Here is a 24,925-nt window from a genome sequence, read left to right as displayed (position 1 = left end):
ATGTCAAACCCTTGTCCTAATATTTGATGTCTCTGAAATTCAAGGAACATAGTCCCATGTGATTTTGCCTGCATTTCAGGCCCTCCATAACCCATGCAGAAAATCAGACTCATTATTCCCCACTAACTTTCTTCTCCAGACAAGGCACAATAAGAAAAGGGTGCCTGAGTGCCATTTCCACTGTGCCTATGGAAGGCAGCAATTATTAGTTCTGTTATATTTAACAGTCGATTATAAAGAAAAATAATTACCTATGGGAAAGCTCTTAGAATGATGAAATAAAAATACAAACATTAATTTAAAATTATATGTTATAATAAGGAAACTTGACACAAATTGTTATCCCCAGAATTTGAACCTTAATAACAGGACTTGGTCATTGTTCATGTGTAATGCACAGCCAGCCTGTGGTCTCCTTCAGTGAAATAACTGACTCTTCTGGAGGAATAACATGTTCTCTGAAAAGAGGAATAACTTGGAAAAGGGACCATCATTTGGGCAGCAAAGGGATATGAAAAGAAGTATAGTATTTACAGTTTTAAAATTTTAGTATCAAGACAGCTTGTGTGTTTAATACGGTGGTTTTAAGAAAAATAAATAATATATTTTGTGAAAATAAATTCAGGTAAAAATATGCTTAAAACTTAATAAACTTTCTGAAGACATAGAGTGATGTTGGCCATTCAGAGAGGGTTTTTAGGAAAACATAATGCAAAGGAATTTAACCCCTTTTCCTAGTTTCTTTCTTCCATGACTGCATCTGGTCAGCACCTAAGAGGCAAAATTTCTTCCAAGAAATGGAGTTTCTGACCATTTGAACTTACAGATGTTGAAACCCACCTTTTGGGAGGAGACTGGCGGCGTGCTCGCTGGGAACTAGAAAATGAACTGCAAGCTCCGAGTTCTGCCAGCTACTCGGCACTGCTACCCCATGGATCTACCCCGCCCTTCCAGGGCCAGCCAGCCCTATAACACCCCTCCATAGGAGTCTATGCTTTTAATCTGACTCCCTGGAGAAGTTTAATGAGCCTTTTGGAATTAAAAAAAAAAAAAAAAAAAAAGCAAAACAAAGAGTGTAATGGAAATGGACAAGCTAACAAAGGAATAAAGAAGTTCATTTCCAGCCTGGTGCTTGGGGGGTTTTCATCAGGATACTGCAATGGATATTGCACAGAGAAGTGGAAGGAGGAAAGAAAGAAATTAAAAACCGCCTCTTATGATGAACTTGTATAATTTATTCCTCAGCAGAGCAGCAGGCACAATGTTTCTTCTTTTTTTCCTCTCTCTCTTTTTTCTTCTTTTCCCCTGCACTTAATTTCTGAGCATTCCCAGGCTAGGCAAGAATGAAAATTAAGCATACCCAACACACGAGTCATAATGAAAGTGTGGAATGCACTCAGATTATTCATAAGCCTACAAGTTGTGTATTTTGGTGGAGATTTCCTCCCTTCTGCTCCTGATTGCTGATGAAGAATGGTATTTTAATAGGCAGATGGTAAAGACAATTACAGTTAGGGGCTCAGCTGGGAGTTACATCAGTTTATTGCAAATTATTAGTTGATAAATGCTTTTGTTTACAAGCAGAGTCTTAAGCAGCTTTGTAATCAGTTTATCAGCTGCAGGCGAAATTTTGACAGCTCGCCTTTGGGGTGTAATGTCACCTCTTGGCTGGTCATTTAAAATCATGAGGGTCAGGGAACCAGACAGTCAGATGGGCTACCCCAGTTCACTGCTACAAGTTTCTGCAAAGCAACTAGAGCACAAACTCCAAGAATGCTGAAAAGACTCCACAAACAGGGTTTTTCTTCATTGAAATCCCATAAGAACAGCTTATCAATTTGACTGAACCCAAGGTAGGATGCTCAATTAGCCTCAAACACATTATTTCAGAAGCTTTCCCAAAAAGTTCTGAGTGTCTCTGTATTCATGGGGCAAAACTTTCTGGGCACATTCTTCAACAGAAATCTGGATCTGACCACAATGCCACTTTTTACTTTTCTTTTCCTTTTTCTTTTTTTTAAGAGATGGGGTCTCAATCTCACTCTGTCGCTCAGGCTTGAGTGCGGTGGCTTGATCATAGCTCACTGCAGCCTCAAGCTCCCGGACTTGAGCAATCCTCCTGCTTCAGCCTCCTGAGTAGCTGGGACTACAGAGCATGTGCCACCATGTTGACTAATTTATTATTTTTTGTAGAGATAGGGTCTCTTGCAATGTTGTCCAGGCTGGCCTCGAACTCCTGGCCTCAAGCAATCCTTCCACCTCAGCCTTCCATGTCACTGGGATTACAGGCATGAGCTACTGTGCCTAGATGTTTACTTTTCTGAAAGGGGCTTCATGTGCTTTTTGTAAAAGAAAGGAATTTATCTCAATAAAAGATATTTTCTTACAGGAAATAAATAAATAAATGCCATAGAGAGAATACAGCCAAGAAGCAAAAGATCTAGTGAGGATCTATTATGAGCTTGGGCCAGGGAATGCCCTCTGAGAGAAGAGTGGAGCTTAGGAAACACACTGCTTTAACCAGCCTGGCCTTGATTTCCTTGTCTATAAAATGGGATGATAGTACTTCCTATTTGTCACACAGCTAATTCCTTTCAATTAATGAGGGTGTTCACATTTCTTTTTTTCTGATATCTGATTAGACCAATATATTATCTGTTGAATTCATGCTAAATAATAAAGCATATAATATTTGAAATGACAATTCACAGATATTACCTTAAGCTCATTTCCAAAATTCTTGCTGGAAGAGGATGCTGTAATTTAGTATTTTTACAATATAGCACTTCCAACATTTATTAGTTTTTTGTATTGCCATAAGGACATAGTTTATAACTTCATGTGTCCAGAGATGTATACTTGAAAGGGTTCACATCATCATTCATAGATAAATTCATGTTTATCTACTTTTACTTTCCACTCTAACAAAGTAAAAGTTTTGTGGGTTTAGTCAAAACAAGAATACTCAAATTAATAATCATATATAATAGCTCCTAAAATAGTCATTTTTGTTTGTACCTACTGACTGTTTACTAATATGGTCTTATTTCCAGTATTCAAGGAAATCTTACTGTGTTAATAGGGAACTAACTACTGAAGTCAGAAGCCAGAATTCATAGCCAGAATGAGATTTTCCATATCCTCTAAAATATTGACATAATGCAGAAAGATCTTTGGAAATACGACTGCAGCTGACACATTTTAAATTACATTTAACATATATGTAAAAGCAAAATTTTCTCTTAGTCTCAGAATATGGTTCAGCATCTCTACACATTTGTCTCCCTGCTTCCTGTTCTAATTGTCTCAGTTTCTCAATTAAGGTCCTAAAAGCATCAGAATAGAATAAACCTTATTTAAACTGACCACTACATGGTATAATAAAGTTTGTCATTTTAAAGTTGAGTTGACATAAGCTTATTTAAAAACAGTTGGGTGAAAACCAGAGTGCAGTTTTTATCCAACTCCAACATTTGACACAAGTATTCAGTCCCTAATTTTCCAGTTCTCATGCAATTAAATGTTCTATTGACATCAGAGGAAAGGCTGCCTATCAAAGAGTTGGAGAATGAAAGCCTTTGTATCTTAAATTGTATTTTAACATAGAGTATGAAAAGTTTTTTTTTTTAAATTTTTCTATAATCAAGCTAATGAAGGATAAATAGTGTGTTTGGCAAATAGTGTTGCCATTTGCCTCTTATTGGTAAAGGCAATGAAGAATTAAAAAAAAAAAATTCTGACTTCTCCTTTGGCCGAAATACCAAAGGTGCACTCCAGAGTTGCTGATCATGTCTGATTTTTCCCCCTCTCAGGGAACTGCTAGGATGTTCTATAAAAAGATGTCAGGAGTGCTAGCATTGGAAAGTTGAATGCCCCCAAATGCCCTGCATTGCCTATATAGTACAAATAAAAAATGTTAAAGATCATTTAAAAACAGGAAAGACCTTTTTGCAAAATGCTTTGATTTATTGCTGTGTAGTGTGCAGATCTTTATCAATTATTTTACTCTATTTTATTCAAAAACTATTGTAAACTATGAGTTGGCATGTTGCTGCATACAGAAAAAAGGCATTAATCAACTCTAAATAAACAAGTGCATAGATCTATCTAACAACTATGAAGTAGTTAATACATTTTTAAGCAATTTTATTATAGAAAGGAGGGCTAAAAGAGTAGTGCTTAATTATCTGGACTCCTCTGTGCTGGGCTCCCTTTTGATTGTATTAATGAAGCAGCTGGCCCATTGTTTCCCTTTAATTCCTCTATTGTTTTAAGAATATGTCACAGCTCTTTATTCTTTTATCAGGTGCTGTGCAGGAGGATCCACACAATACCTCATATTCCTACTGTATTTGCCAAGGCACAAAGAAACCTCCAAAGCGGTTTTCAAAGAAGGGGCACCCATAATTTATAAGTTCTATTCCTTGCACTACTCCACTGTCAAGAATTTCAACAGTATTGGATTTGAATTCATTATAAAATTTGTCTTAAGCAATGTGGCTACGTATAGATACATGTACTGTGTTAACGTCTAAACCCTGAGATCTAGGCAATACCACATGCGATGTTGAAATGGGGCAATTATTTAGCTTTTAAGGAATTATTCTGACCAATCGCTTGCTAGTTATGCAAAAAATAAATTTCAGAAGGAGGTATCATGTGAGATTTTTTAATTATCTAGTAAAAATAAAAGAAGTTAATGACCACACAAGTGAGTATTCCCCTTTTCTCCACCTCCAGAAACATGATGTCACTCTGGGTGTCTGTCTTTGTGTGTTGTGTGTCTGTGTGTTAAATGGCCCATTTATTCCCCCAAAGCATGGGTTTAATTTTACCTGAATGTGCCTACAAGATACCATGGTTCACTACAAGGGCCAATATGTAATGTTTATTAACTAAGCCCTTGTCATCAATTAACCATCTTTTTTGCATCAAGTGTGATGGAGATAGACCTTTTAGATTAATGTAAAAAATACCACTCTACATCTTAAGAAATCAAAATATGACAGCAATGTAGTATGTCATATAACATATAACATGTTTTTATGCAAGAGCTATTTAAATAATGCCAATTTAGCTACACATAATTATTTTTTCTCCAAATTCTATGAAAACCACCAGAAATCCCCCATGGTAAAGTAATCTTGAGAGTCTGATTCAGAGACTCACTTTTTACACATGTGGCTTTTTATTTGTTTTTCCCTTGTCAAATATCTGTTTTTTTGGAGTTTTTCTTAATTGATTTTATTTTCCTAGAGTTTCTTGTCTAAAAAAGAGATATGACAACTAATGACTTAATGCTATGTAGTGAAAATTATTAACTTCAACTTTTAAAATATCCTTAGAAAAGCCATTAGAATAAATTATTATTTTAAACCGTCTGTTTCCTTTTATATTGTCAGGTGATAGGTGTGTGTGTATGTTTTAGCTTAAAGTTTCACACTGGTATCCCTATCTGTTTGCTTGGGGCTCCTTATCCTTCTGTACATTGAGGCAGAGTAATACAAAATCTAATGTTATTTAATTGGTTCAATTTGCTATATATTTTTATGCTAAGCTTAGGTCCTTATCTTGATGAGCCCATGTAGTTGTGCTAGAGGTTTACAGCTTCACGTTGCTTGCATTTCCTTATTTTTATAAAGCAAGCGTCTATCAATCACACAGATAAATTAGAAAGAAACATGTATAGACATAACACATGGGAAAGATTTTTCAGTGTGCTATGTAATTATTAACCTGATTTTTACCATTGTAAGAAGCCGTGAATTGCAGATAGCATGGACGAAGTTAAAAGCTTTTATTCTGGATACATTTTGCTTATACAGAACTCTATAGGTATGGTCGAACAATATAATTGAAGCTTTGTCAGCTCTGTAACCTAGCAACAGATAATACTGTTAGGTTACTGAATTGCTCCTGGTTGACAAGTAGGGAGTATTTTTGTGTTTATCATGTTTGCTAATGATGGGATCCTTTCCAAAAGGCTTGTCTTAATCTTAATTAGAGTTTATCAGCAGAGGTCTGCATGACATTGTGCAGACACTGATTTCATAAATAATAAGTGCAAGTGAAAAATTTGGCAGGATGGGGAGATATTTAAGGCCACTGCTTCTAGTAAGAGGAGCGTGAATTTCCAAAATATGATCGAGTTTGAACTGTGACTTTATTCTTTATTATCGAAACTTGTAGTACACTTCACTGCAGTTTTGACAGCAATTATGAGAAAAATTTATAAGCTTCCTGTTAGAAACCATATCTGTTTGTAAAAGAATCTTGATCATAAACATTACTTAGAACAGCAAGTACACGGTTTCTCAAGAACGTCAAGGCCTTAGTCGTTATTACTTTTTTATGGAACCTTGAACATATCTGTCCTTTATTGGTGAAGGGAGTAGGATGTGAATATGAAGACTGAGGAGAGGGACTATGTTTGCAGCATAAGAGACAGACAAAGAGAGACTCCTAAAATAACCTTTCCATTTGGTGGAAGCAAGGAAGGTATCAGATAGCTGCTTCAGTGCCTGATGTCATTTGATAAAGATTTCATGCCCATGCAGTTGGAATGTGATTTTATTTTATTTTATTTTTTTTTTTTGCTCTGGTTTGCACAATATGATCTTTCCACAGTTTTGGGTGGATGCAATATTATTGATCATTCCCACTAATAACTTGCATACTTTCAAAATAATAAAGAATTAAAAGTTGTAAAATATAACTGACAAATTTACTGAGTTCCTAACTGGCTTATTCAGTTGAAAGATGATGCTAGGTCATTACATCCTTGTTTATCCACCTTTCCTCACCATTTCACTCATCATTTCCACATTCTTCAATCCTTAGAGGAAAAGGGAACATTCAAAGCTATTTTCAGGTGTCATTTTATGAGTTTCAGAATGGTCATCCTCTCTACTGAATTGTCTGAACACTTCTATGAAATATCTGATCATCAGAGACCTTTTTGTTCATAGAGCTTCACACTTCCTACACTATACAAACTTTACATAGTTTACCCCTATGGCAATTATTCTGAACTCTAGAAGTAAATTAAGCCCTCTGAGGAGCTTCTAAAAAATACAGAAGCCCAAACTTTACTCCCAGAGACTTTGATTCGATTGTTCAGGCATAGAGCCAGGAAATCAGTGTTGATTAAATCTCTCCACATGACTCCATTGTGCGGTCAAGATTACCAGTCCCGTGGTTAGAATCTTGATGCCCCTTTTAATGTCCAGCTCAACTTACAATTTAAATAGGGAATTTGGAAAGTGCTGCTGGTATTTAGTATTAATAAATGAGTTTAATGTATGTGAAGTGTTTAGAACAGTGCCTAGCACATAGTAAGTGCTTTCTAAGTGTTAGCTATTTTAATGAGGTATTAGTCATGTTAGAAGATAACCTGGAGTCACATCCACATTACACATATAAATACTATTCTCCAGATTGTGGCTATGCATTTAACAGCTCTATTTCATGACCGTAATCTTCCTGATACTGCTTCATAAAGTGAACCACCGTCTTTCTGCTTAAGAGAGAGAACTGTGCTAATGACTCCAACTCTGTAATCAAGGTGAGGGGCAAGGAATTACATAGTGACCACCAGGTGGCGCTGTGACTAGGGACACCGGGTTTTTCGTACAGAGCAAAGAGTCAAATTGCCTGATTCAAATCCCATCTCTCCTTCCAATACCCCTCTAGCTGTGTGACCTTGAACAACTTATTTATACTTCCAGCCTGATGATCCCACAATAAAATTGAAATAAGTAAAAGCCACCTCACTGCTCTCTTGGGAGAAATCATTAAGATAATGCATGCAAAGCCCTTAGCACAGTGCAGGTGTGCAGCACATAGTAATCACTTGATGAATGTGTGATTATTACTATTATGAGCACATTGGTCATAGAAGTATAAAAAGTTGCTCACAACTGGATGATGATAATTTAGAGGATCTAGTCTAAGGCTGTTGTTTGATATAATGCAGGTAAATCCATTTTCCAAGATCACATAATAACTAGTAATCAAGTCAGGATTAAAACTAAACTTTCATATCTACCAGGAAAGTGCTCTGTCTAGTTCATCTTTGCACTGTGGACAAGTAAATTTGCAGTGATTTTTCATACTAGTTATGCTTCATTATTAGCATGTAATTCCTTAAAATAAGACAATTTACTCTTGAATGGCAGGGCAAAGAAAACAGTAAAAGTTTTATCAATTAAACATACAGTAGTCCCTCAGTATCCTCAAGCGATTACTTCCAGGACTTTTCCCCTCAGGCACCAAACTCTGAGGATGCTCAAGTCCCTGATATAAAATGATGTGGCATTTGCATATAACCTACACACATGCTCCCGTATACTTTAAATCACCTCTGGATTACTTAAGGTGTCTAATACAATGTAAATGTTATATAAATAGTTGCTATACTGTATTCGTTTTTTCCTTGTATTATTCTTTATTGTTGTATTGTTCTTATTTATTTTTTTAAATAATTCGAATCCAAGGATGCAGAACTCGAGGATATGGAAGGCCAACTCTATATTACATTGCCATGTGTTCACCCAAAGCTTTTACGTAATTCTACTCATTTTCATATCAGTATACTATTAATGTGGATTAATATAATAAAAATCACTTGGTTTAAATCTGGAGCACTAAACATACTATTGCATGTGAAAACCACAGAAAACACCTGCTTAGATTCCTTAAATTTCATCTCCATGGAGAGTTGACAGGAACACTCCACTGGCACTGGAAGCAAGGGCAGAAACCCAACTCAACAAAGTAACCAGGAACTAAATCATTTAGCAATTTTCAGATCTACATAAGTATCCAAAATTCATTCAAATGAAAAGTGTTTGTGTGGCCACATAACATAAACTCCATCTCAGCAAGACCTTGGTTTTGTTTTTTTAAACCATTTCATAGGGAAGCCACATTATAAAAGTTATATTCCTTAGCTATGGTTTAAAAAAAATCATGCCAATGTTCTAGGTTCATAGAGGATGTTTTTTAATTAAAAAAATGGTACTCTCATTTGTTCCAATTTTTAAAGTTGTGATAAAATACATATAAAATTTTACTGTCTTAACCATTTATACTGTACTGTTCAGTGGCATTTGCATTGTTGTACAACCGTCACCACTATCCATCTCCAGAGCTCTTTATCTTGCAAAACTAAAACTCTATATCCGCTAAACCATAACTCCTCATCCCCCCAATCCCAGCCCCTGGCAGCTACCATTTTACTTTCTGCCTCTGTGATTTGGAATGCTGTTGAGTACCCAATGTCAGTGGAATCATATAGTATTTGTCTTTTTGTAACTGGCTTATTTTACTCAGCATAATGTCCCGAAGGTTCATTCATGTTGCAGAATGTGTCAGAATTCCCTTTCTTAAGGCTGAATAATAATTGTATGGCTGGGCGTGGTGACTCACACCTGTAATCCTAGCACTCTGGGAGGCTGAGACGGGCGGATCGTTTGAGCTCAGGAGTTCGAGACCAACCTGAGCAAGAGTGAGACCCTGTCTCTATTAAAAATAGGAAGAAATTATATGGACAACTAAAAATATATATAGAAAAAATTAGCCAGGCATGGTGGCGCATGCCTGTAGTCCCAGCTACTTGGGAGGCTGAGGCAGGAGGATCGCTTGAGCCCAGGAGTCTGAGGTTTCTGTGAGCTAGGCTGACGCCACGGCACTCTAGCCCAAGCAACAGAGTGAGACTCTGTCTCAATAATAATAATAATAATCAATTGTATGTATATATCACACTTTTCTTGTTTGTTCATCTGTCACTATACACTTGGATTGCTTCTATGTTTTAGCTATTGTGAAAAATGTTGCTATGAACCTGGGTGTTCAAATACCTCTTTGAGATCCTGCTTTCAATTCTTTTGAGTATATATCCAGAAGAAGAATTGCTGAATCATAGGTACTTCTAGTTTTAATTCTTTGAGGAGTCACCAAACTGTACAATTTTACATTCCCTCCAACAGGGTTACATTCCCTCCAATGCAAGGGTTCCAAATGCACCACACCCTCACCAACACTTGTTATTTTCTGGGGATTTTTGTAATGGTATTTTCATTATAAGCCAAATGTAATAAACTGTGGTTTGTTTCCACTAAACATGAGGTCAACTGGTACAAGATACCAAAATAGCTAAATATCAATATGACAACATTTTTATGTGCTCAGATTTCTTTTTAATTGAGATGAAAACTACTATCTTCCACATAATCGTGAATTACAATTGACCATATTTACCCTAGCTCTAAAAACAGTAAAGTAGGAAACTGGTTCTCCTGCCTACTCAGATTAACATAGATTGGTAGAAACTATTTTCTGTTTCTAACTGGTAAAGATACAGTATGTGATCCACAAACAGATACAGCCTCAGTCTTCTCTTCTAAAATGAGTTAACTGCCTCCAATGAAGCATGGATACATTTGCTTATTGAATTTATACGTTTGTCTTTTCTTTCTGGTGAGATTTCTTTCCTCTCGGATTTAGCAGAACAGTAAAAAATGAGAATAATAGACCCAGCTGGACCAAACTAAAATAATAATGGCTAACAATTATGTAATACTTCTTATATGTCAGGTGTTGTTCTTAAACTTTCACATATCTAAGCTCATTTAATCTTCATAATAACACTATGAGTTCAGTACTAGTTACCATCATCGTCATTTTCAAGGATGAGGAAATTGATAGGTAGAATGCTTAGGTGACAAGTTCCAAGATCCGCTCCCAGGAAGTCTGGTTCCATTGCCCAAACATCTTCCAGATGGGGTTACATCCCCCACTAGCAATCACACTCTGAAAATTTTATTTCAATCAGTAATTGAAGTTACCTTACCATCCTTCAGCTATCTCTCCCTATAAATGACTCCCTCAAGTTGTATATTCTAAATTCATCATCCAAAAACCTCAGCCAGTTTCAAAAGGCCAACCCTTGCTTGCTGTAGTTGCCATTCTCTTGAATTCCCCGTAACCTTTTCACATGTATGCTCTCTGGACATTTTAATGGTTGGTGCCTTCTCCTCTGTTCTCATCTTAAATGTCGAGATGCCCCATGTTTCGCTCTTTGGTCTTTCTCTTTTTACTCTATACTTTCCATGGGTTACCACATCAATGCAAAGAGCATCTACAGTCATTTAGAATGTGCTGACGACTTCCAAAATATTTTTTTCCTTCAGCCTGTGTGTCTTCTCCAAATTCCACCTTCCTCCTAGATACATTCACCCAGAAGTCTTTCAGGTACCTCAGATTTTACATTCTCAAAACAGAATACATTAGGTCCATGCATGCACACACACACACACACACACACACACACAACACATACACATGCACACTTGGACTTTGGAGTTAGACAGGCAAAAGTCTAAGACATAATTCTGCCACTGACCCAATGTGCAACTTTGGGAAAGTTAGCTAACCTCTGTAAGCTTCGGTTGTCTCAACTCTAAAGTGAGAGAAATATTACCTACCTCAAAGAATAGTTGACAGGATTACAATAAAATTCGTAAACCACCTAGCCTATCAGGCCCAAAGAAACTGCTCCTAATTAATACCAATAGTCTGTTTTATGTATAACATCAACTGTTAATACACCGGCTTCACTGCCTAGTTAATGGCATCACCACTATCTGGTTTTCCAAGCCAGAACCTTGATGTCGTTTTCAGCAGCTTCCTTCTCTTACTCATCTCTTGAAATCACCCAAGCCCTCTTTCCACCATGTCTCCTGAACCTGGCTCTTTTCCTTCTCACTAGGTACACTTCTCCACAACTGAATTAGTGTCATAGCCTCCAGATGACTGCTGCGTAACATTTCTTACCCACTCAGTTTCCTCTCCATATTCTGGAGAGATAGAGAGAGAAAAAAAAAAAAAAAGCCTATGTCAAGAATTTGTTCATTTATTCACGCAACTAAATACATACTATCGCCACACCATGAGCCACAAACAACTGTTTTTACCTTACATTCAAAGCTGTCTTTCCCTGCTCCAAGCTTTTTGAGGGGGGGAAGCCCTGATTTGTAGTGTTTGGCAATTCTCGGGGCAAATGCTACAATTCTCACCATGACGTGTTTCATACTATGAAGGTGATATCAACCAACACACCAATTCCTGCACATGTAACATTTGCCCTCCTGGTATCGAACAGGCTGACTCCAGCACACCACTGCCCTAACCCACCCCCTTCTCCATCACACGGTGCAGTCAGGCACTTCCAGAGTCAACTTGGAGAGTTGGCCTAACTCCTCCAAGAAGTGTCAGTTACTCCTCTCACATTTTCTTTAATATGAGAAGATGACACCCCTATTGGGGTATATAATGTATTTGCTAACATGTGTGGATTCTAATTGTATATCTGTGTCTGAAGTGCCCAGTGAGGCACACAGCAGAGAGGTCAATGAATAGCTGATGAATGAATGATTTGGAAGATCAAATCCTAAGATAACTGACTTCCTCATCAAGTCTAACAGTTCGTTTTCAGTCTAATTCAGCCTTTTAAAATGATATGCTCAGACTAACCCATCAAATGAGATAAAGGGGATAAAATATGAAACATTACTGGGCACATCTGAGAGCACAAATACGTATTACAATTGCCAGGTCATTTAATCATGTAGACAAATTATTTTTTATTTGCTTTTCTTTGAACTTAATATTTTTGCATTTTATTTTAATATTTATTGGACCTTTTCGGTTCAAAATTTGAGCATAAGTGTTCTGGGTCTTCCTGCAACATAGCTCACTGGGGTGATAAAGATTAGCTGTGAGTGGGTACCTTCTCTAAAATCTTTATTTCTCCAGAATATCTAAGTCCCAACCTTTCCTTACTTTTGTGAAAGGGACCCATGGCTGGATTTACCAATAATGTAAAGTTTATCACTGAAATCCATTGACTCCAAAAGACCATGTCAGGAAGCAAAACTGAATTGTGGTTCCTACCTCCTTATTACACAGATTAACATAATAAAGTGTATTCCAAAGGAAAGATAAGGTGCGAATGATTACCTTGTGTCCAGCCGTAAGTAGGTTAAATCTGTATGCACACAGAGAATGTTTAGCAACTAAACACAAAAGCCTTCTAGGGCAGAAGGGCAGAAATACCACTACTCACACTTTGAACTCTCATCTCATTGCACAATGATGCAGTTTAGCTTCTACTACTGGGAAATAAATAAATCAAACCCAAATTAATCTATTTTATTTAACTGTGGTAAACTTGCATGCTTTCAGATACATTAGTGTCAAAGTGGGAGAAAAAGTTGTTTTCTAGAATTTTAATATATTTGTGTATTACTTTGAAACTTAATTTGAGGTCTGTAATCTTAGCTTTATTTTTTAACAAACATATACCCTCACAGATGGTGTTTGGTTTGCCTACCTTTAAAACTTAATCAGCTGGTTTAATTAATTGCCCAGGGTTTCTCTAAAACAATGTCCTGATTCTTTTGTGCAGCTCTGCCCTATCATATGTTGGTGTTATCGTTTCCACCAGATTTTTACTGCAAGTTGTTTAAAAACCGTGATCTCCGAGGGTGGAAAAAATGAAGTGCAGTTGAAAAGACAGTTATGTTGAAAGATAAACGGAGCAATATTACTTATCAAAATGGGTACAATTTTCGCTTGCTTAATGAGTTCAAAACACAGCCTTCTAATACATACATAATGAAAAAAAAAGCTTTATAACATATCAAGTATGCTACATTATTTCTACATAACTGTTTAGGATACATATCTAGGCCTGAGAGTGTAGATAACAAAATATAAGTGCTTTGCCTGTCTAAACATGTTAAATAAATGAGCATTCACTATCACATTCCAATACATTAGAAGATGTACTTGCATAGTTAATTTTTCTTTTTAATGCACCACATGTGATCATTTGAAGTTCAGAGCCAGAGTATATCTTTGTGTTTGAAGAAACAGTTCTTTTATTTAAACAAATCTTTATTTAAATAAGCCTTTTTGAAAAGGATCTTTGGCATATCTTCATTTGAGGAAGTTCAATCAGGGTAAATGGACATAAAGAAGCTACATTTGTAAGGGATCTCATATAAGTAAAGATCATTCAGCACCTCCCCCCGCCCCAAAAAATGGCAGCAGACATAAGGAGAATGAACTACCTGGAATTTCATTTTAACGTTTTAGATTTTAGGAGCTTTTGTTCATGTGTGATATTGATATAATAGAAGTTTTTTGGAGTGGTGGGGGATGGAAATAACTTCTTATTTCTATAAGATACAGAAAGAGTAACTTCTCACATGAAATAAAATCTTCCATTGGGTCCCTACCAACAGTAATATACCAATGGTTTTAATGGTTTTTAGGCACTGTACCAATGAAATAGCATGCTTAATGATTCCAGCAAGCCCTGGGAGGCAAACATTGACAAAACTCTCTACAGGTTATGTCCATACTGTATTTGGTTTAGTCTTCTGCTGGTCACTAAAGAGCTCATTTAATGCAAGGAATACAAGTTTCCACCTAGGAGGGAAGAGGATCACAGCTGTTGTCTTGATGAAACACTCTGCCGCAGTAGAAACTGATGTGAAAACACAAGGTGGGCATGGACCTGGTGTACAACAGGCTTGAGCATCCTACGTCAATTCTATCTTTCTCTTCCTTTTTTCTTCTTAATAGGGGGTCAGCTTTGGTGCACAACTACGAAGGCCATCTCTGAGGGTGAAGAGCTAATTGCCTTTGTGGTGGATTTTGACTCAAGGCTACAAGCTGCCAGCCAGATGACTCTCACAGAAGGGATGTACCCTGCCCGCCTGCTGGACTCAATTCAGCTCCTTCCTCAGCAAGCTGCCATGGCTTCTATTTTGCCTACAGCTATTGTCAATAGTAAGTGCTGAGTGCTATAGCCCAGCTTGGTAAAGGTGATGGGAATTTATGGGAGAAAAAAAAAAAGTCTACTGACAAGCAACCAGGAATAGATTTTTTTCTCTAGTATGGTTTCATTTTATCTTCTCTCTAACTTTACGAGTGTGTGTGTGTATGTGTGTGTGTATGGTCGCTGCTCTTGGGGGTTTAGAAAGAATACATAACTTCAAAAATTTAAAATCAGGCCGGGCGCGGTGGCTCACGCCTGTAATCCTAGCACTCTGGGAGGCCGAGGCGGGTGGATTGCTCAAGGTCAGGAGTTCGAGACCAGCCTGGGCGAGACCCCGTCTCTACTAAAAATAGAAAGAAATTATATGGACAACTAAAAATCTATATAGAAAAAATTAGCCGGGCATAGTGGCGCATGCCTGTAGTCCCAGCTACTCGGGAGGCTGAGGCAGTAGGATCGCTTAAGCCGAGGAGTCTGAGGTTGCTGTGAGCTAAGCTGACGCCACGGCACTCACTCTAGCCTGGGCAACAAAGTGAGACTCTGTCTCAACAAAAAAAAAAAAAAAAATTTAAAATCAGATTCTTGAATGTCACACATACACAAAACTGACATCGTAAACTAATTGAATGATATTAAAGCTACTTAGCTATGAGAAGGCTGGCAGCTTTCATTGATGCTTCCTTAGAAGAATAATATTGGCATTCTCTAAGGATTATAGAGTTAAAAACTTGAAAAAAACAGAAAAAGAATACAAAATCAAAGTTTGATTAGATAGACTAATGAAAAAGAAGTATAACCTGTATAAATCAAGACATCAGCTAATACAAAAAGAAAAAAGGCAAAGAAAGAAAAATACATAGAAGGTTGAAATACTTTATAGGAGAATTTAAAAATATGCCCTGGCAAATTTACCTTTGTGATTTTTTTTAAAAAAAAAAAAAACAATATGGAACTTAATTTCTATTCCTTACATCAGAAAGTGACACTTTATATGACAGGAAATCAGTGGTTTAGGGGCCCCAAGATCTGTATTCTACAGGATCTGCTCTTATCTAGTTCTGTTAAATAAAAAAAAAAAAATGTGCGTAGCAGACACATCTTAAGAGGAGAATAGATTCTGAAGTTAGTAGGTAAGTGAAAAATTGCATTTGTCAAAAATACAATTGAAAATCTCTAAGACACTGAATGAATGACACAGAAGAGAAATCTAGAGACACAATGATGTCTTGGTATTAAAAAAATATCCAACAGTATTTTCTTGCTGTAATATCATCCTTTAGAGTAAAGAAATGATCAAGTGATTTGGAAATTACTGTACATCCAATAGATGGATCTAGTACTTCCAACCTAAGCTAATGTTATTGGATTTTCTTAATGTAAATGTAGTTATTTTCTTTGCTGGATCTTTGATTCTGATGCTGAGGAACTTGAAATAACATGGGCCTAACTTGAACTTGAGGCAAAAGGATTTTATTACCAGAGACTCCAGGAGTACCTGATGTTGCTGTGAAACTCTAATGTATGAATGTTAATTCTAATTATATTTGAAAATGTACACTGTTTGCTTTCTGTAGCAAGACAGCTATTAATTTCAAATAATTCAGTATAGATGCATAGAGCTTTTATTTTCATTCTGAAATTAATCAGTTAAACTTGTCCTACTTAAATGGACATTTTGCTAAATTTGTAGCCTTGTGAATAATGCAAATGTGATTAACTTGGGAGGGAGGAGTAAAATAATAAATAGTAGTAGCATATAATTTTGAAATTAAATTTCATCTTAAACTCATTATTGTCCTTGGTATCTTTACTTATATTCACTAGAATTTGGTCCTTAGTTTTCTCCTCATCTCTTTTTATTCCATCTCCCTGAGCTATCTCCTTCACCACCATGGGTTCTACCACCAGCTACAAATAATGCTTCACAAATTACAAATCCAGCTGTTTCTGCAGTTTTAGACCTCTGTTGCTACTTTTCCCATGTTCATCTGTATTTCTTGCAGAACTATTAGATTCCACATATCTAATGTGACCATATTTGCCTGGCTTAGTCCCACTTTACAGTGTTATCTGTCATCCCTCTGGGTGGTGCCCGCTTCTCTTACAAAAGTGCTGGGTTGGCACAATACAAAGTCAGACTTGATCACACTACATGTGCCCTAGCCAGAAGTGATCACCTCTCCGTCCTCTCTTCCCTATATAGATAAATGTAACCATTCCTGATACAGAAATGCTAACAAGAAGCCTAGGAACAAAGCAGAACTTTTTCCATCTGCTCTAGCGTCTGACTGCAAAGTATTGGTCATCACTTCTAGTTAATTCTACTTCCTCAGTGTAACTTTTCTTTCTCTCTGCCACCCTTGCCATCGAGGCATTATGGAAGAGTGGTTCAGACTAGATTCCAGGCCCATTTCAACCACTTATGTGATCATGGGCAAGTTACTCAACCCATCCAATGGATGCAAGTTGAGATCACCCATTTATAGGTGAACTCGACTTTTTTCACCTATAAATGGAGGAGGGAAAAATAAAACATACGTGAAGAAATTTTCCATGAGTGAACACATGAACGTTACATATTGTAGCAGGACTTAATAAATATGATATGATTATTCACTACAATTCAAATCTTGTGTTTCATTTAAGAGTACTGAGATTGCCTCCTACCAGTCAAAAGACTTCCTTCCAAATTCACTGCTTTCAAAACTAGACTCCACTGCTATGATTGTAGAATATCCAATTGTGTCAGTCCTTGCCTAAAATGATCCACTGATTCTCCATAATCATTAAGACAACTTCTTAAGAGAATCTGCAAGTTCTTTCATGGTCTACCCCTGCCTTCTATATCCTCTTCTCTCCCCACATGCCCCATCATGCCTCTTGCCTCAGCAGGACAGAGCAGCCTCCCAGCCTTGTCCCTCGCTCAGGCTCCTATGGCTTTCCCTGGGCTGTTCCTTTGGCCAGGATGACCCAACCCCTCTTCTCCACCTGCCTAGCTTTATTTCATCCTTCATACCTCAATTCAGACATATCATCATCTTCCCTTCCATCCTTCTCTGATCTCCTCCTCTCTCTACTCCTCCCACCAGCCCAACCCAGCGAGTGTCTCTTTTCCATGCCCCAGAGCACCCCTCAGACAACTGCATCAGAATGTCATCAGGCTGGAATGTAAATTAGGTAACCACTTGTTCATCAACCCCAGAAGATTGTAAGCATCTTAAGGCCAGCTGTTTTGTCTTTCATTTTGCTTTGTACTCAACCCAACATAGAGTCTGGTACATGGGAGGTACTATGTTACTAGTTTATTACATAAACAAATGATGTCAGGGGTTGGTATCAGGCCTAACATTAGTTTAGCCATTACATTCTTACCTTTTAATCAAACAAATAAGTTAATTACATCATTATTTATAAATGTGTATTTTTTTCTAAACCATAAATACAATTTGTAATCAGTACCTTGTGCTTTTAATGTTGGAGTCTCCTACAGTACCACTTCTAAAGAGTCTGTGGGAAGTTAAATTGCAGAGTGTAACATTTCTTTAAAAGCCTAGTCCTGCACTGTAGAACAACACCCAACACCGTACTCATCACTGTCAGATTGCCTGATTCACTACCTGAGAGCAGACTCTGAGAAAAATTAAACTAAATGCTGCTTTTCCCATGGTTGGTTCCAAATGGTCAGCAGCTAATGTGTCTCTGTGTTTTTGCCTGCAGAGGATATATTCCCTTGCAAGTCCTGTGGCATCTGGTATCGGAGTGAGCGAAATCTGCAAGCCCATTTGATGTACTATTGCAGTGGGAGGCAAAGAGAAGCTGCTCCAATGTCAGAGGAAAATGAAGATAGCGTCCATCAGATTTCCAGCCTGTGCCCCTTCCCGCAATGCACCAAGAGCTTTTCAAATGCCCGAGCTCTGGAAATGCACCTGAATTCACACAGTGGTAGGTGCCTCTTTTGTTCCTTCTGTTGCCCCAGAAGACTCCATCCTTTCTCTACATACATATGTACACACAATACATATATACATCTCTATCTATCTATAAAATCAAAGTCTAATTTGCTGGACCAACCATTGTGATCTTAATGCCACTTATACTTAGCATATTTTACTCAAAGGGCTTGGGTCTGAATTCTTTTCTAACAACTACAGTGCTCCAACTGCAGGCCAAATTGTTCTACTTGTTTTCAACTGAGGTGAAACAGCATAGTTAAAAAAAAAAAAAAAACTCTCAGTACCCTTTGTATATTGTCATTAATATTTATTGCTTTAATATCAAGTGATCTATGGAAACTGACCATAGTGTTTCCCATATGGTAGGGAAGAAATAGTAGGTACATAAAAATAAGTATTTGCTGAATTAAAATAAAGCTGTTACTTTGATAGGTGCAATTAAAATCACACTTCAGGGATATTTACTTTTAAATATGGATTCATAAAATGTTCTTGACTTCCAAAGTGTGTATCATAACAGCTTAGTTGATTTTATGAAATAAAACTACTTTTAGTATCATGTTTTAAAATTCCTTAAGAAAAATTAGACTGAAAAACAAATAAGCTTTTTATTAGTAAGCCCTCTCTTAATAGCAAAGTGGCAACTGTTCCCATTTATTTTGGAATTGTATGCCAACTGTTTTTAGTTTCATCGCATAGCATTCTAATGAAAAAATGAAATTAACCAAATGTACAGAATTATATTAACTTTAAGTATTGTGAGGTACATTCTTGGATGGAGCAAACCAGGGTTTGAGAATCACAGTTCTTCAGCACCTATAATACAAACTTGTAGGACACCTCTGGGTGACTTCCTTTGCTGTTTTTGCCTGGGTTAAATAATTTAAAAGCCAAAATAGATGCTGAGTTTCAAAATACTAGTTCCAACCTCCAATGCTCCTAGTACAGTGCAAGCTTTTGTCTTTGAACCTATAAAAGTAGGCAACTTCCTTTCTACTCATCCTCTTCCTTTGCCCTACAAACGGGCTGCCTTCATTTAAGTGATGAAGCAGGGACACAGAAACAGGTTGGTTGTCTCAGATGGTGAGTAAAGTCATGCACAAAACAAAAAGAATAGAGATGCAAGGGTCTTTTCAGCTAAATGGGAAAATGAGGATTGGATTAGTTAAGGAAAAAAGGAGATAGGGATAGGAAGTCCCCTTTTATCATAATAGGAATGGGTACCTCTGCCATGTTTTCAGCTTATTAATAGAAAGGACAGTTCTCATTTTAGTCTAGAGCACAGAGGGGGTAAGCCAAGCCTGATTTAACCATATGCCAACAAATAGGACCTAGAGTTAACCTTAGTAAAGCTTATCTACCACAGTCAATGGTGATATTCAAAATATTTAATAACTGACTATTAATAAAAATAAGTAGTGGTCAATCATCATTGATGCTCATCCAAATTGATTTTATTAGTATACTGGTGTCTACCAGCTGAATATCAGCCCTGGATAGAGATAAACCATGTTCAGCAAAACTAATGAATAAAATTCTAGATTGACACAAAAGATAAATTAGGAGGTTATTAATTACTTTACAGCATGGTTCCTATTTGGAATCTTTTGACTAAAGTCTACGTGTAGTATGCTGAGATTTATCTGATTTGCACTGGCTTTCAATAGCAATCCTCATGAATGTTTACTTCTTCCTGACATAGAGCATAGTATGGTAGTAAGAAGGTTATTGGATTAGAAATTATAAACTCTGAGGTATAGGTGTGGCTCCACCACTTAATAGCTTTATTACCATAATCAATTCCTTTAGTCTCCTTAAGAGTGTCTCCTGACCTGTAAAATGGAGACAATGACACTTATTCCATTTCGATGCCAGAGTACTCATGAAAGTGCTTTGGAAACTATAAAATGGTATTACTATTATCACACATGGCAAAACATGTCACAAGAAAATAAAGCTAATAACACAAATGAGATTCTGAAAGATTTCAATTTATTCCTGTTGCGTTGCAGACGTTAGGTCATTAGTAAAGGTCCCTATCATTAGAAAACCAATGCATATGGTTCTCAGTGTTCTTATTTTGTATGTCTCTCCAGGAGTGAAAATGGAAGAATTCCTCCCCCCTGGTGCTAGTCTAAAATGCACCGTCTGTAGCTACACTGCTGATTCTGTGATCAACTTTCACCAACACCTGTTCTCCCATCTCACTCAAGCTGCCTTCCGATGTAATCACTGCCATTTTGGCTTCCAGACTCAGAGGGAGTTATTGCAGCACCAGGAGCTCCATGTCCCTAGTAGCAAACTCCCCAGAGAAAGTGACATGGAACACTCTCCAGGTGGAACCGAAGACGGCTTACAGCCAGCCACAGACTTGTTGACCAGAAGTGAACTCCCCCAGAGCCAAAAGGCCATGCAGACTAAAGATGCGAGTTCTGATACAGAGCTGGACAAGTGTGAGAAAAAGACTCAGCTCTTTCTGACTAATCAGAGACCAGAGATACAGCCTACAACAAATAAACAAAGCTTTTCTTACACAAAAATAAAGTCTGAGCCCTCTAGCCCCAGACTCGCCTCATCTCCTGTTCAGCCTAATATTGGGCCTTCTTTCCCTGTGGGCCCTTTCCTATCTCAGTTCGCTTTCCCCCAAGATATCACAATGGTCCCTCAAGCTTCAGAGATCTTAGCCAAGATGTCTGAACTGGTACATCGGCGACTGAGGCACGGAAGTAGTAGCTACCCTCCCGTAATCTACAGCCCTTTGATGCCCAAGGGGGCTACATGTTTTGAGTGTAACATAACATTCAATAATTTGGATAATTATCTAGTGCACAAAAAACATTATTGCAGCAGCCGATGGCAGCAGATGGCCAAGTCCCCAGAGTTCTCTGGTGTGTCAGAAAAGATGTCTGAAGCCGTGAGTCCCAACACTGGCCAAACCTCCATGAACCTTCTCAACCCAGCTGCTCATTCTGCTGATCCTGAGAATCCACTTCTTCAAACGTCTTGCATCAATTCTTCCACTGTTTTAGATTTAATTGGGCCAAACGGGAAGGGCCACGACAAGGACTTTTCTGCTCAAACTAAGAAGCTTTCCACCTCCAATAGCAATGATGATAAAATTAATGGAAAACCTGTTGATGTGAAAAATACCAGTGTCCCCTTAGTGGATGGGGAAAGTGACCCAAATAAGACTACCTGTGAAGCTTGCAACATTACCTTCAGCCGGCACGAAACATATATGGTCCACAAACAGTATTACTGTGCTACACGCCACGATCCTCCACTAAAGAGGTCTGCTTCCAACAAAGTGCCTGCCATGCAGAGAACCATGCGCACACGCAAGCGAAGAAAGATGTATGAGATGTGCCTACCTGAACAGGAACAAAGGCCTCCGCTGGTTCAACAGCGATTTCTTGACGTAGGCAACCTCAGCAATCCTTGTACCTCCACTCAAGAACCCACAGAAGGGCTAGGAGAGTGCTACCACCCAAGATGTGATATCTTTCCAGGAATCGTCTCAAAGCACTTGGAGACTTCTCTGACCATCAACAAATGTGTTCCAGTTTCCAAATGTGACACTACTCATTCCAGTGTTTCCTGCCTAGAGATGGATGTGCCCATAGATCTCAGCAAAAAGTGTTTATCCCAGTCTGAGCGGACAACCACATCTCCCAAAAGGCTGCTGGACTATCACGAGTGCACTGTGTGCAAGATCAGTTTCAATAAGGTAGAAAACTATCTGGCCCACAAGCAGAATTTCTGCCCGGTCACTGCACACCAGCGTAATGACCTCGGTCAACTCGACAGCAAAGTGTTTCCGAATCCAGAAAGCGAAAGAAACAGCCCTGATGTCAGCTATGAAAGAAGCATAATAAAATGTGAGAAAAATGGGAATCTAAAGCAAACTTCCCCCAATGGAAACTTATTTTCATCCCACTTAGCAACTCTGCAAGGCCTGAAAGTCTTTAGTGAAGCCGCTCAGCTCATTGCTACAAAAGAAGAAAACAAACATTTGTTTCTTCCACAATGCCTTTACCCTGGAGCAATAAAGAAAGCAAAAGGAGCCGACCAGCTTTCTCCATATTACGGAATAAAGCCAAGTGATTACATTTCCGGTTCTCTTGTCATCCACAACACTGACATAGAGCAAAGCACAAATGCGGAAAATGAATCTCCTAAAGGCCAGGCTTCCTCAAATGGGTGTGCTGTGCTGAAGAAAGATTCTCTGCCGTTGTTGCCCAAAAATAGAGGCATGGTAATCGTGAATGGTGGACTGAAACAAGAGGAGAGACCCGCCGCCAACCCACAGCAAGAGAATATTTCTCAGAATCCTCAGCATGAAGACGGCCACAAATCTCCCTCGTGGATCTCTGAGAACCCGTTAGCTGCAAATGAGAACGTCTCACCGGGAATTCCCTCCGCAGAGGAACAGTTGTCTAGTATAGCGAAAGGGGTGAATGGCTCCACCCAGGCTCCAACCAGTGGGAAATACTGCCGGCTGTGTGACATCCAGTTCAACAACCTTTCAAACTTTATAACTCACAAGAAGTTTTATTGCTCGTCACATGCGGCGGAACATGTCAAATGAACTAAGTCAGTAAATAAACATCCATCCATCACCTTTGGTACCAGTGTTTAGTATGTTGTTCTAACCAGTCCAGAAAAAAAAAAAAAAAAAAAAGCTGTTTGAATTACATCTGGGCGATCAGGAGATAATTCATTATGGCTGAGTTGAAGACTTAAGGTGAAATTTCATTACAGTCCATTAGTAAAGTGTATTATTGGTGCCATTTTCAAAAAAAAAAGATAATTAATTTATTTTACCAGCAGTATTCATAGCTGTGGTTATGTTATTTTTTATTTAAAAACTTTATATTAAAGTCATTTGTAATGTTATTGTATAGTTATTGTGTAGCACATATGGTTTGCACTGTATAGTAGCTTTTAAAGAAAATAGTCACAAACAATACAGAAAAGCATTTTAGAAATAGCTTCAAAAGCACTTGTGTATCTTGATTTTTTTCTTATATGCTGTTGCAGATTTATGTATATGCTAAAATATAACTTGCAAAGATGTTCTAAATACACATAACTATGAGTTCGCCTTAAGATTTCAATTCTTGGATAATCAGGCTCCAGTTGCACTTTATATTTTAGCAGATACAGTCCCTTAGTCACTAGGCTTTGCATTTGTATGTAGCCGTATGTTTCTGTCCATTTTCTTAATCTTAAACATGTATGTTAAATGAAGATGGCAAATTTTTCTTGTATAGTACTTGTATTTTCTTTCGCTGATGCAGCTCTGTCTCAATTTTTAAAATTTTGCTGTTAAATGCAATACTTTATAAAGAATGAACAAAATTACTGGAAGCAGTATTGTAAGTAATGAGGTAGTATTAATCAGTTTTATCTTTTGAAAGGCACAGTCTAAATCGAAACCCTAAACTCAATGCTGCAAGTATGAATTTAATTCATATATAAGATCTATTTAAATATAAGAGTAGCAATACTGCACCTGGTGATCACAAAGATAATGTTCTACTTCTGATAGAAATAATTTCTCAACAAATGTTGTTACTATGCATGTATATGGATGGAATAAAATTCCAAATTGTTGGAGAAGTTTGGCATCTTTTTTTTTCTTTAAAATACAAGGGAAACACTAAATCTATTCTTTGTGATGAGAATAGGTTAAAAACAACACTGAATAGCTGTAGTACCACAATGACAAACCAGTAAAGTGATAAATTGTCCTTTATATATGTCTAATTAATATAACTTGCTATATTAAAATGAACTAGAAACTCCAGGCCATGAAACTAGCAAAGTTCTTCATTATAACTATATTTAATTAGCAGAATCTGTCTGTCCTCCATCACTCACCATCACTGTAGCACAGAAAAAGAACAATTTCATGAATGGATAAATAACTTACAAGCTATATGCACAAGAATTGGCACAATTGTTGATCAAATGCACCGAATTTTCAGAGGGAGTGTACCAGAGAAAGAGGTTTGCATTTTGAGCAATGGTTAAGTAGTATGGTAAAGTGACTCTGATGAGTAAAGATGCACAAATTTCATGCTTGCAACTTGTAAAAGACACTAGATTTTACACATCTTTT

General features: G+C 37.5%; 1 protein-coding gene across 3 annotated transcripts in view; it reads left to right on the top strand.

Annotated features, from left to right (window-relative positions):
- Window positions 1-24,423, top strand: part of ZFPM2 (zinc finger protein, FOG family member 2) — a 458,837-nt gene extending 434,414 nt beyond the window's left edge. For all 3 annotated transcript variants that reach the window (XM_069466104.1, XM_069466103.1, XM_069466105.1), the window contains 3 exons: window positions 14,653-14,859; window positions 18,566-18,790; window positions 20,898-24,423. In XM_069466104.1, the coding sequence (XP_069322205.1) occupies window positions 14,653-14,859; window positions 18,566-18,790; window positions 20,898-23,389 (2,924 nt within the window). In that variant the 3' untranslated portion in view covers window positions 23,390-24,423. The remainder of the gene's footprint in view (window positions 1-14,652; window positions 14,860-18,565; window positions 18,791-20,897) is intronic.
- Window positions 24,424-24,925: the final 502 nt, after the last annotated feature.

The sequence above is a fragment of the Eulemur rufifrons genome, chromosome 3 (genome assembly GCF_041146395.1).
Source record: "Eulemur rufifrons isolate Redbay chromosome 3, OSU_ERuf_1, whole genome shotgun sequence".
Classification (NCBI taxonomy): Eukaryota; Metazoa; Chordata; class Mammalia; order Primates; family Lemuridae; genus Eulemur; species Eulemur rufifrons.
The sequence above is the reverse complement of the archived record's forward strand: the minus strand, read 5'-3'. Positions and strand labels throughout refer to the sequence as shown.